This window comes from Penicillium verrucosum (assembly GCF_028828655.1).
Source record: "Penicillium verrucosum strain IBT 35672 chromosome Unknown utg000001l_segment0_segment0, whole genome shotgun sequence".
Classification (NCBI taxonomy): Eukaryota; Fungi; Ascomycota; class Eurotiomycetes; order Eurotiales; family Aspergillaceae; genus Penicillium; species Penicillium verrucosum.
In genome coordinates this window covers 14,762,201-14,774,339 of record NW_026643210.1, presented here as the reverse complement: position 1 = coordinate 14,774,339, position 12,139 = coordinate 14,762,201, and the positions used below count along the sequence as shown (strand labels likewise).

General features: G+C 46.9%; 6 protein-coding genes across 6 annotated transcripts; 3 read left to right on the top strand and 3 right to left on the bottom strand.

Annotated features, from left to right (window-relative positions):
- Positions 1 to 754: 754 nt before the first annotated feature.
- Positions 755 to 1,644, bottom strand: N7516_005452 (glutamine synthetase; the record flags this gene model as incomplete). Its single annotated transcript, XM_057218172.1, has 4 exons — positions 755 to 850; positions 974 to 1,200; positions 1,252 to 1,310; positions 1,391 to 1,644. The coding sequence occupies 4 exons, from the start codon at positions 1,642 to 1,644 to the stop codon at positions 755 to 757; spliced, it is 636 nt and encodes a 211-aa protein (XP_057080055.1).
- Positions 1,645 to 1,886: 242 nt separating this feature from the next.
- N7516_005451 (glutamine synthetase) lies at positions 1,887 to 2,210 on the bottom strand (the record flags this gene model as incomplete). The annotated part of the gene is made up of 2 exons (XM_057218171.1): positions 1,887 to 2,143; positions 2,198 to 2,210. The coding sequence occupies 2 exons, from the start codon at positions 2,208 to 2,210 to the stop codon at positions 1,887 to 1,889; spliced, it is 270 nt and encodes an 89-aa protein (XP_057080054.1).
- Positions 2,211 to 3,348: 1,138 nt separating this feature from the next.
- On the top strand, positions 3,349 to 4,323 carry N7516_005450 (putative 26S proteasome-associated ubiquitin C-terminal hydrolase; the record flags this gene model as incomplete). Its single annotated transcript, XM_057218170.1, has 3 exons — positions 3,349 to 3,390; positions 3,446 to 3,540; positions 3,639 to 4,323. The coding sequence occupies 3 exons, from the start codon at positions 3,349 to 3,351 to the stop codon at positions 4,321 to 4,323; spliced, it is 822 nt and encodes a 273-aa protein (XP_057080053.1).
- Positions 4,324 to 4,746: 423 nt separating this feature from the next.
- Positions 4,747 to 6,954, bottom strand: N7516_005449 (uncharacterized protein; the record flags this gene model as incomplete). Its single annotated transcript, XM_057218169.1, has 4 exons — positions 4,747 to 5,370; positions 5,426 to 5,569; positions 5,623 to 6,142; positions 6,197 to 6,954. The coding sequence occupies 4 exons, from the start codon at positions 6,952 to 6,954 to the stop codon at positions 4,747 to 4,749; spliced, it is 2,046 nt and encodes a 681-aa protein (XP_057080052.1).
- Positions 6,955 to 8,744: 1,790 nt separating this feature from the next.
- On the top strand, positions 8,745 to 10,495 carry N7516_005448 (cytochrome P450; the record flags this gene model as incomplete). Its single annotated transcript, XM_057218168.1, has 4 exons — positions 8,745 to 8,925; positions 8,978 to 9,195; positions 9,249 to 10,379; positions 10,430 to 10,495. The coding sequence occupies 4 exons, from the start codon at positions 8,745 to 8,747 to the stop codon at positions 10,493 to 10,495; spliced, it is 1,596 nt and encodes a 531-aa protein (XP_057080051.1).
- An 820-nt stretch (positions 10,496 to 11,315) lies between these two features.
- Positions 11,316 to 11,993, top strand: N7516_005447 (uncharacterized protein; the record flags this gene model as incomplete). Its single annotated transcript, XM_057218167.1, has 3 exons — positions 11,316 to 11,385; positions 11,450 to 11,796; positions 11,943 to 11,993. The coding sequence occupies 3 exons, from the start codon at positions 11,316 to 11,318 to the stop codon at positions 11,991 to 11,993; spliced, it is 468 nt and encodes a 155-aa protein (XP_057080050.1).
- Positions 11,994 to 12,139: the final 146 nt, after the last annotated feature.

Below are 12,139 nucleotides of genomic sequence, written 5' to 3'. Positions count from 1 at the left end.
CTTAGTTATGAAGCGGAAATGATATAATCAAAATTGTGTTAATATCTGGAAAGGTCATAGGCCGTCAAACTACCGCAAACAATCGTATAGACAACTTAAAGAACTTAAAGAACTTGTTGACTTCGTCCTTAAACATGATGCAGTCCGGACAAGGATGACAACTGATCAATATGACCGCCTCGGTTAATGAAGGTAGCGCCTTAGCCTTAGCCATAGAATATTTGCGTAGTCGTTGATCCTTGGCTATATCGATTAGATCAGTATGTTTGCGTAGTCGCTGATCTATAATCTCCAGTTGGCTTTCTGGCCCAGGGGCTAGCAATTAGCTGGGTCAGGGCTGTTTTAACAGACTTGAGCTCCAACTCCAGTGCCCGGATTTCGGTATGTTTTCAGACGAGCTTTTCGTCCCCGTCGAAATGCTCATTTTCCAGGTCTTTCTTTCTCTTTCCGAGAGACATGAGCTGGCGTCATGTTTCGGTGCTTGAAAAGAATCCCTAAAGCTCATCCTCTTTCAACTCAATCCTTTCCGCTAGTTCTAAGCCTAGGAGGTTATCACGTAGGAGGAAAACATAGCGATCAACGAAGTATGCTATCAACCTCTCTTCTGCGTGATATGCATCGTATTGACCGTCTTTTCCCTGATCGTTGCTGTCGGAAGGCAAAATATGACCTACTACTTCCGAGATGTTTACTAAAAAACATCATCCGTCCACTGTTGACCATCGACCCTAAGGGACTGAACCGAATAATGTGATCATCCGCTCATAGCGCTAAGGAAGGAAATTTCCCACATCGTTCCAGTCGCGCCACCGTCCTTGAACGACGGGTGATCGGATATTCTTCGATCGGTCTGTGTAATAAGTGAGTCCTGCATTAGCGAGCGTTTAAAAGACTAGGGCTTTGATAGTAGTAACGCGGGAGGCCTCCTAAAAACAATATTTGACTTCCGGTTCTCTCCACCGAGGAGGCGTACAAGTGGCTCGCCTAGACCAGCGTCTTTGTTTGCTGGGTTATGTATGTCAGGCCATGAAAGTGGTTCACGGCCAGCCAGACCACAAAGACCAGCGCTAATGATGGCAGCGAGAGTGCAATACATATTGGCCATTGCATCGATATTTCGAATCTCCCAGTGGCCCGGCTTGATCTTGCGGATTGGCGCAACTCGAGATTCAGTCCCCCAGCTAACCGTATTTCCGCCGCCTGCAAGTAGTACCAATCGTTCATAGGAGATGTCTTATGATAGGCAGAAACTGCAGAGGGCTAGAAGGCGTTTGAGAATGCCCGCGAGGAAGGACTTATCGAGCTCGGGGCTAGCAGGTTATAGCGAAATGTGCGTATACTGGCCCGTCGCTAGAGGTCCTGAAGCCATAGGCTTGGGGAACATAGTTACCATGTAGCCATGGCGAGCAAAGGTGTCTTTGAGGTGGCTATCATAGGTACTAGCACTAATTGGTCCACTGCTTCGAGGGGCGGCCGAGGTCCTAAGGCGAACTCGTATTGCCCTCGAAGACCTTCCGTGTGTACCGCCTGAAAGTCCACGCCTAAGGCCTGGAGCTGATCGACATATTGCTCAACATACTGGTAGCACGGATCCCGTAAGCCGGATATAGAGAACAAGCCATAGCCTTCGCTACACTTCTCCATTTTTCCTATGCTTGGGCTAGCTTTTATTACCACGAATTCCACCTCGAGCCATACTAAGAAAGTCAAGCCCTAGCCTTCCTATACCCGGAGTAAGACTCCGTTGAGTGCATAGCGCGGACACATATAACTCGGTTGACAGAATTCATAGCCGACTCCGTATAGTCAGTCCAACGCGTATATAACCTACGCACTACCTAGCTAGCTGTTAGATGAAGCGTTGACTAGTCCGGAGTCATCCAGTACTAGCCGTCGAAGGGGACCATAGGAATTAACTTATTTGCAACACAGATACCCAGTGCCATCCCGGTGGCCTTAAGGGGGCTCCCGTTAGCAATCTGGACTATGGCTGTATCTATAAGGATAACCCGTCCCCGGAGAATACCCGAATAGTCTTGCCATTGGAACCGAAGGTATTTGATCTCGGGATGTTTTCTTCGGAATTGATCGAGATATTCCTTTGAGATTGAAGGGGGTCCTATCGGTATAAGGAGCTGCAAGGCTATAGATTTGAAAGTAGGGAGGGAAAATCAGGATGTTTCGCAGGATGTTTCACCGGAGGCTTCCATATTTAATGGTTCCCAACACTGTTTGGAGTTACTGCATCGTCTTGAACTATTTATTGTCTTGGCATTCAATCCGTTCATTCCATGTTTTCTTTTTCCTCAGAATACTCAACTGATAAAAGTTTTCAGAGAAACTACGACTGGCAAATCAATTAAAAAGAAATTACGAAAAAATTAAAGGAAAAAAAGATGCATAACGACGGCTGCATGGTTCGAACATGCGCCCGCGAACGGAATTGATTTCTAATTCAAGCTGTTGGAATTGTTAGTGAATGTTTTGGTGGATTTGTTTTGATGACGAGAAACATACTCAATCGCCTTAGACCACTCGGCCAAACCGCCATTAATAGACTTGGCATAGTGCGCATAATATAAATGGATGATAGGTAGTTTAGGCCTACTTCCAACCTCAGAAGGGTGCTAACTATAGTTACTTAATATCTACTCCGTATTTGAGTATCACTTACTACAAGACCCCCGTTTTCCCTCTTATCGCCCAAAACATACCTCTAACTCGAGATATTTAGCATCAACACCAGATTAAGATGCCGGAAATGGGGCCTGTCTTATTCTAACGGTGGCTACTGCGACTTTTTGGTTTGAAGATCGGGAATATCCGGCTGTTTACCTTCGTTTCCTTTCTGTTCATTAACATCCCATGAGAGCTGGCTGCTGGAATTTACTGCTGGTTCTGCTTTTCATTTCCCTTTTCGAAGATATTCTGCTAATTGGCTTAGTATTGAGTAGTAAGTTTGTTCAAAAGTCGAGGAACAAGTATAACTAATAGCTCTTGTTGATATCTATGAATGTTGTTGTGTATACTGGCTTTCTGCAGAGTACATCTTTGCTCTAATTGAGAATTGAGCCCTTAAGATCATGGAAACTCCATTCCTTTTGCCTAAGTTCTAATACGGCCACAGTTCAATAATTCTGTCTTGCATGTTCTTCCCAATCTGGTAGAAAAGGATAGTGACCCCGTCTACTTTATAGTGGAGATACACGTGACTTGAGGCTATCTAACTTCACGTGATAATGACATAACCGCATTCCTATTTGGGGAAGAAAGCAACCTCCAACCTCCAACCTCCAACTCAACATCTTCCATTCAATCGCCCTCAGCATCCCATCACAGACAGTCAAAATGGCTGATGTAGGTGGCTGGAGCACCATCGAGTCAGATGAGGTACCATCACCACACCCATGATCTATCCAAGCAGCAGCATACTAACACAAGCTAGGGTCTCTTCACCTCTCTGATCGAGACACTCGGAGTAAAAAACACCCAGTTCGAAGAGCTCATCTCCCTAGATCCAGACACAATACGGTCACTAGGGTAAGCAAACCCGACGTCCCATAACCCGCAATCCCACCACATCCAAACCTCCCAAGAAAACACTCCCAACCAAAGCTAACTCCAAACCTCTCAAACAGCCCAGTCTACGGCGTAATCTTCCTCTTCAAATGGACACGCGAAGCATCCGGCGCACGCGCCGAAGCCCCCATCGACGGAACCTACGACCAAACCGCCACAGACAACAACCTTTTCTTCGCCAGCCAGACAATCCAAAACGCCTGCGGAACACAAGCCATCCTCTCCGTAATCCTCAACCACGACAACCCACCCGCCTCGCAGCCAGCAATTGAGCTGGGCGAAGAGCTGCGCTCCTTCAAAGAATTCACGACGGGATTCCCGCCTGAGCTTCGCGGCGAAGCGCTCTCGAACTCGGAAGCCATCCGGAGCGCGCACAATAGTTTTGCGCGGTCGAGTCCGTTTGCGGATGAGACGGCCCGTCCGCAGGATGATGAGAAGGGCGCGGACGTTTACCACTTCATTGCCTATACGCCTGTCAATGGTACGCTGTATGAGCTTGATGGGCTGCAGCCGTATCCTATTAGCCATGGGGAGTGTGGGACTGGGGAGTTCCCTGAGAAGGTTATTGAGGTTTTGCAGAGGCGGATTGCGCGGTACCCGCCTGAGGAAACGCATTTTAATCTTATGGCTGTTGTGAGGGATCCGAGGGAGAGAGCGAGGGATATTGGGGATGTGGAGACGCTTGAGAGGGAGGAGAGGGAAGAGGGCTGCGTGGCAGTGGGAGAATACGCTCAGACGGTGTAATTTCGTTGGGTTTATTGGGGAGGTTATGAAGGGGGTTGTTGGGGTTAAGGAGAAGGATCCTGAGGGGAAGGCATATGAGGAGTGGGTTGAGAGTGCGAAGAGGGAGACGAGGAAGAAGCTTGAGATGCGCCGGTAGAGAGCTGGGCCTTTTTTTCTCTTCTATTTCTGATTTTCTACGATGACATTTCAGATACCCTTTGTGAGATGACGAGGATGATCAAAATGAAATGAAATAAGACAAGATATGGTATTCGATGATGATGTTGAAACCCCAACGCTATAGTGTAATAAATACATGTAGGTGTGATAAATCACCGATTTGACGTAGTGATATAGTTATGTACTGGCGTCCACATTGTAAAACATGATAATGTGTATAAACAAGTCTCCATCCTGAAGATCATTATTAATACTCCTCCATTCTTAGTATGTGACAAGTCGCGACTTGATGTGCTCCAATAGAGGCGCAGGCAGTTCCTCTGCTTTGACCAAGTTCAGTGACAGCAGATCACCCCAGAAGAACATGACTCGGTCCTGCGCGTAAGCTAGGTAATCAAAGTCGCCGTCATCTTCTTCGTCGACATCCGCATCCACAGGCGGCGTCTTAGTGTCATCGTCATTGCCGTTTTCGCTTAGCCCGTTGCGAGCAGCAAGCATCTCAGCAATACCTTCTTCCATGCCAGGCACCTTGGCCTGGACAATACCCCAAGCCACCCATTGCGCGGAGTTCATCGCCCGCCACATCCGGGTCTGCTGCATGAGGAATCGCACCTCTGCGTCAAGTTCAGCCTCCTTAGACGGCTCATTTTGCGAAAGCCGTGAGCTGGGTCTTTCTGACTCATCGTCCAAGTCCAATGGTGCAACCGCCACGGGAGCGCGAGCGCGAATAGTCGGCGAGGACAGAGGTGAAATAGGTCCGCCCGCGCTAGAAGGTCGGTGGGTGAGGTAGGTTGACACGAAATTGTACTGCTGGTCCGATGTCGGGTAGTTGCGGTTGTTGCAAGCCCATGAGCGCTCTTCATCGTGGTAGTTGTAGCACCACTCGGTCTGTTGCGGTTAACATCCAATTTGGTTTGGCAATTGGGTTAGTTAGCGGACTTACAAAGTGGTTGGCGAACTCGAGTCCACGTGTATTGGCAGAAGAGTACTCAAAGTCGATAACGATCAGCTGCTTGTGTTCATTTGCAGGCAAAAGCAGTGGTGACTCCGTGGCCGGCTCCATGCGAAGTAGATTGCCATATTGAGTCTACACAACATGTCAATAACCCAGTTAACGTGCGAGGGATAGAAACAACTTACATCATTGTGCGCAAATACTAGCTGTCGCTTGATCTCGGCAGCTCCACCAGAGCTGGCAACCAACCACCGTCGGTAGTTATCCACGGCTTTGCGAAACACATCCCACGATACGCCGCAGACATAGCCGCGGCGACGCCATGGCTCCAATGCAGCTTTGGCCTCGTTCTGAGGAGATTGGATTTCTTTATCCAGCCAGGTCATCACTTGCTCGCAACGGTCCACCCATTTGTCCCAGTTCTTGAAGATCATAGGTCCGCCTTCGCGTTCTTCTTCAAGAAGTTCAACGCCATCATGCAATTCTCTCATCCGCTTGGCAACCTGTCTCGCCGTTTCGGGCATCCGCAGCTCCTTGGGAGTGAGTGGGCGAGCCTCAAAGTACTCTTCGAATCGGCCATTGAGGAAAGTTCCAAGAATTCGTGGGCCAATGTTCTTCTTTCCGAGGCGACGAAGAATTTGCAGCTCGTTCTCTCGGTCGATTAGGTGATCGACTTGAGGACCGTAGATACGCAAGAGAAGCTTCCTGTAAATCCCATTAGATGTGTCTCAGAAGTGAGGGAGGCAAGTTGTTGCTTACGGTGGGGGCTTCCTTGAAACCAGACTGTTGCTATCGGTCTTCGGGGGAGGCAAGTTCTTCGGCGGTTCAACTACATACACAGCGTTCGTCAGAGCACCGCTGAGCCTGACCACTTCAATCTCCGGCGCCAAATCTGCGGGAACTCTGCGCCAGCCCTTCAGTTGCAAGGTATGCACAAGACGCACGATCTCGGACTTGAAAACAACCCAGGCCTCGGCATCCTTTGCTTGTTTCACACTCGCACTGGAGTCGGCGATCTCTTCTACTGCAGCGCCACCGGTGTAGCCAAGCGTCTTTGTATTGTCAAGGAAAGCTTCCACGCTTGGAGGGGCCCCGTCGACATCTGTGAGTTCAGACTCGGATGCCGAGCCTCTTCGTAGGCCTCTAAGACGATGTTTAGATTGTCGTTTGACAGGTTGTTTGTGGGGGAAACCCATTGCACTTCTAGGTCGAGTAGTCGCATATTGGAGGAGGATTTTTTCCAGTTTATCCAGGGAAAAGGTGCTCTCCGAGGTGTTGGACATATCCGAGGTGCGTCTTTCTAAAACAGCATCTTCGTCGGCTGACTGGATTTCGTTTGTTGCATGGGGAGTTGTTTCGGCTTTCCGTGCTTTACGATTCTGTCGTCTGGTTTTCTCATGGTGAAGCCATTCGTATACTTGGTTGAATAGACCCTGCTGGGTATCTTCTTCGGGTCTGGTGGATTGCTCTTGGTCCTCGCGATGCTTCAAACCCGAGTGATCCTCTAGAGAAGGCATGGTGAAAGATGGTTGCGCAATGGGCTTTGGTGACATGTGATCTCGATGATAATGTCTCAGGTGTATTTTCGTCGGGGAGCCGACAACAATTCCACTTGTGTGCAAGGCCTTGGTCAAAGAAGCTGATAACCAAGCCTGCCGTAGTATATGAGTCTGTGGGGAATTAGTATGGTAGGGATTAAGAAAGATGAATGATTCGAATGAGGTGCTGGGGGGGGGTAAGAATCAAAGTCGCCTCGAAGACGGAATTACAAAGGGGACAACGTGTACTTATATGGAAGAACCCGAACACACGATACAGTGGATTCCTTATCTACATGAGAGTCGCACACGGGAAGATGTTGGAAAAGGAGATAATAGAGCCTACCTGAATTTTGAAGGGTATCTTCACGTGTAAGCCAAGATACGGAGGCTCAAGGGCTTATCTCTTTGAGCACGCGACCAGTTGCGAAAGCTATTTCCGAAGAAGTGCCCCAGGCGAAATGATTGTTTAAGACAAAGGGGGAAACCCCAAGGTGGGGGAAAATAATTGGACCCCTTAAAACCAGTGGACGGGTTGACAAGCGAACGGAAACGTCTCATCGGATTTGGTCCCTGGAGAATGTTACCCACAGATTTCTAAAAATTGAAAAAAAATCTGGGGAAATTCAATGCTAAAGGAATCTCCAGAGTGAAGCATGGAGTACCTGGAACACTGTAAAAGAAAGTCCTTGATCCCAGTCTCTTTTAATGATGGGGGAATATGTTCCCCAAAAAAAAAAGTGGCGAAAAAATTTGGATGCTTATCGCTCAGGTGACTGTGTTGGGTGCCTGGTTAATCGGGCAGACACCGTTCCTGGTGTTTCTGGTCTACTTATCGCAACACTTTCAAGTCTGGAAGTAATCCCTAAAGGCTCGTAAGGATTTTGGAATATCCAAGTGGTCGCTCGACTCATGGCGTACTCAATGACACTTTATGGGGATTTGCCATAGCTTTCTCGCTATCGGCACCAGTTGCAAAAAGAAGAAATGCCGCATTGTTAGGAAGTCGCCTGAGAAGTGATATAGATCACATAGGTATATGGCACTCATGGCTTTCAATTTGTCGCATGTGGGAGATGACCTGGCGTCAAAGGAGCATCGAACGCCTTTCTTTGGTCTGGTCTAGTCCTGGGAACATTCGTAGGGGGTGTTAACCAGTATGGAAATAACATGTCAATGCTGGGAGATCAGGGCATTCTCAAAGTCTTGGGCAGACTGCAGACTCCTATTAGGAGAATTCCAAGGTTGGCATGGACTATTGACATAAAGAAGAAGTTGGGGAAGTTGGAAGTTGGATCGGACATCAGCGAGGGGGAGCTTGGTAAATTACCGTATTCAAGAGGTCTACGGTATTGTTTCGAGTCATCAAAACAGTTACAACATATAACTACATACCTAGGTATGTATGGAATGATATCTGTAATAAGGAATATAGTAATAAGATATCTTAAAAGAACGACTAAAAAAACATATCGGAGTGTTCTCTTACATATGATGCCTATAACGTCCCTATTATAATCCGAAGGCAGATAAACCACCGAGAACAGAGACCATTTACTCTTGTTAGCCTAATATAAGGTGATAGTTGCCGACTACACCTGGGAAGTAGTATACATCCTAGTTAGGTACTTGTCATCCCAAATGTACCTCTATCACAATTTAAGCGAGTTATCACCTCTCGCTCAAACTAAAACCCGATCCTAGTGTGCAAAGAACATATAGGCGTCGACCCGCAGAGCTTCTCTCACAACTGTTTGGTCATATTCACGATGGCCTGGACTCTAGTTGCTACGATCATTCCAATTCTTCTTTTTTATCTTTGGAAAACGGCCACATATTATCGAACGAAACAATATGCTGGGTTTCCCCAGCTTCCACCATCGCTACTATGGGGCCATTTGTCCACGCTCGGGAAACTCGTGAAGACAAATCGACCCAATATACACATCGGTCAGGTTAGGCACATTTGGGCTTGGAATATAAAACTGACTGTGATGGTTAGATGAGATCCTCCAAGCCATGTACCATGGTCTCGGCAAACCTGCTTTATTTATTGTCGATTTGCGACCAGTGAGCCATCCTATGTGCGTGATCTGCGATCATGACGTTGCAGAGCAAATATCCAAAAGCTCCAAGCTCTTTCAGTACAGTGCACCCAAATCACACACATCTCGCTCGTACAGTGACATGATGGGTCCATTATCCATTGTGCTTGCAGAGGTAGGTTGAAGGCCCGACCGAAGCACATATCGATTATACTAACCGGAGTCTAGAATGAAGAATGGAAAAGCCTTCGCAAACAGTTCAATCCAGGATTTGCCCACAAGCACCTCATCAATATGTTGCCATGTATTCTAGAAAAGACACAACTTTTCTTAACGAGACTCGATCGTTATGCCAGCACCAATGAGGAGTTCCCACTGGATGAGCTATGTACAAATTTGACATTTGACATTATCGGTGCAGTTACCATGGATATTGATCTAAATGCTCAACTCGGAGAAGAAAACCAAAGTGCAATCGTTCGATTATTCCGCAAACTAGGCTCGACCTATCGTTCCGGACACCGTGGATGGAAATTATTACTCCCTCTGCAAAGGAAGTTAATTTCTCGTCAACTTGGTGCGCACATCAAAGAGCATATTAAGGAAAAGTTTGAGCGGCAGTCAACTTCACACAATGCATCTCACAGTGTCCTTGCTTTAAGTCTAGTTGACACACATGAGTTAACACCCGAAGTTCTAGACCGGACTTGCGACCAACTCAAGACTTTCCTATTTGCTGGTCATGATACAACAAGCATCTTGCTACAATGGACATTCTACGAACTGGCTCGCACTCCGCACGTCTTGCGCCGTGTTTGTTTGGAACTGGATGAGATCTTTGGCACTAACTCGCACCCAACCCACATTCGAGCTCAAATCTTAGAACACGGAGAGAGTGTTCTCCAAAGAATGATCTACACCTCTGCCGTTATCAAGGAAATTCTTCGTCTGTATCCACCAGCTGCGACAGCCCGATTTTCCAACCCAAACACCGGTCTAGGCGTTCGACTACCAGACGGTCAAGATATGTGTCTGGATGGGTTGATGCTCTACAACTGCCAGAGTATCATACAACGCGACCAAGCCATATATGGCGACAAAAGCGACCAGTTTATTCCCCAACGCTGGCTGGAAACCGGCTCCACCATACCGGCGAGTGCTTGGCGGCCGTTCGAGCGTGGACCACGCAACTGCATTGGACAGGAGCTAGCGAATATCGAAGCACTTGTCATTCTCGCATGTGCGGCACGGCGATATGATTGGGAGAAGGTAGGACTTGGTTCGATCAAGCGAGATGAGTCGGGTGCGCCAATTGAAAAAGAAAACGGACAATACGAAGTTCAGTCAAAGCTGTATAATGTAAGAGTTTCCACAGTTTTACCGATATGCATTTTACTAACAGGGTTTAGACACTAGAGATTACCTCCAAGCCAGTGGATGGAATGAGAATGCGAGTGAAAATAGCAAGGACATAGAATCCAAGAGGCTAATGTTTATATCGGTTATAATGCAAACCACTCAAATTATGAAACCTCATATACAATACATGAGTTTATAAGAACGCGCTCTTTGATAACATCCAAAATTCTTCTGTAAAAGGGATGGCTGGCTGGATATATTCTGAGACATTCAATGCAGCCAAGAGCTTCTGTTCAGATATCAGGTAAACTGGGTCCAACTGTTCGAGAACTGCGAAAGGACAAAGCGAGAAACAGATGCATTGGGTTGAAAAGATAAATCAGTAGTCAACCCTGTCAGGCGACATGATACAGTTTGTACTAGACAAGCTTAATAATAGTATGCAGACCTATAGATTGAGGTTGTCCCCTGGCCACAAAGCAAGGGGTAATTACAGAAGAACGAGACGAACATAAATAAGCCCAGAGGCAATATTCTATGAAGAGAGGCTCGGCTGAGCATAGAATGTATGCCACTTATACGGAGTACTCCGGATAATATATGAGATAATATATGAGACTTGTACACATTCCGTAGCTCGCGTCCCCGCTCACGCCAAGCAGGCGGAGTTTTAATTCAAGACCATGTGGAGAGAGACTCAGTGAAACATGATCATTTAAATCTTATAGACGGTGTTTTTTTTTTTTAGATCCGAAGCTATAATTAGGGGAACTTTGTGTCGTCAGTGGCACTATCCACTATATTGCAGACAAAATATAGTACATATCCCCCTATTTCACTTATAAAAGCCCGGTTCTCACCAACTTCTTAAACGTTGAATTATATTTCATCTACAATCCTCCCTCTTATCTACCATTGAACAATCACAATCTCACAATGAAGTTCACCACAGCAATCGTCGCTTCCCTGGTGGGAACCAGCACCGCCTTGTTCGACAAGAACCAGCGTATGCAATTCCATCCTCATCTACAACGTTTCGAACTAACGATTCCTGCTTTGTAATGATTTAGCCTGGGGTAAACGCGACTACGCCTGCGTAAACGTCTACCAAGGCATTCCCGACAACTCAACCGTCTCCGCTGGCCAAACCGTGCGTGTCCACTTCGACCGCAAGCCCACCGGACGCTGCCCAGACCCATTGAGCCAGTACCCCGGCGAAGACTACAATGTGTGGCTGTACAATAACCCTGTGCGCAACCTGGATACCATCTCCTTCGATCAGTCTATCAAGATTACGGACGGTATCAAGGAGGACGCGGGTCTTGTCGATATCACTATCCCGAAGGACTTGCCCCAAGTCAAGGATGGATCGCTTTGGTATTTGAGAGTTGGGACTTCTCTCTCATCTGCGCCACAGGTAAGTTTCTTTTGATTTTTTTGGGTGGTTTATTTTTTTTTCTTCGCTTTTGCCCTTTTTTTTTTTTTTGGAGTGGAATTATCTGCTTCCCGGCTGTGTTTATCTTGGCTTTTACTTGGTTTCAGGGGCTGACCACTATTATGCAGATGCCCTCCTTGTTTAACGCTGCTGGGCCATTTACGGTTATTCGTGCATAGATGACTTCAGCTCGATTTACAACTTGGCTGAAGAGGGGGTATGATCTTATTTTTTGCGTGTAATGGTAGTCGTCTCACTAATATCACTGCCATTTCTTTACTAATTACAATAGCGCAAACAAATTGGAGCATATGTATATTGAGTT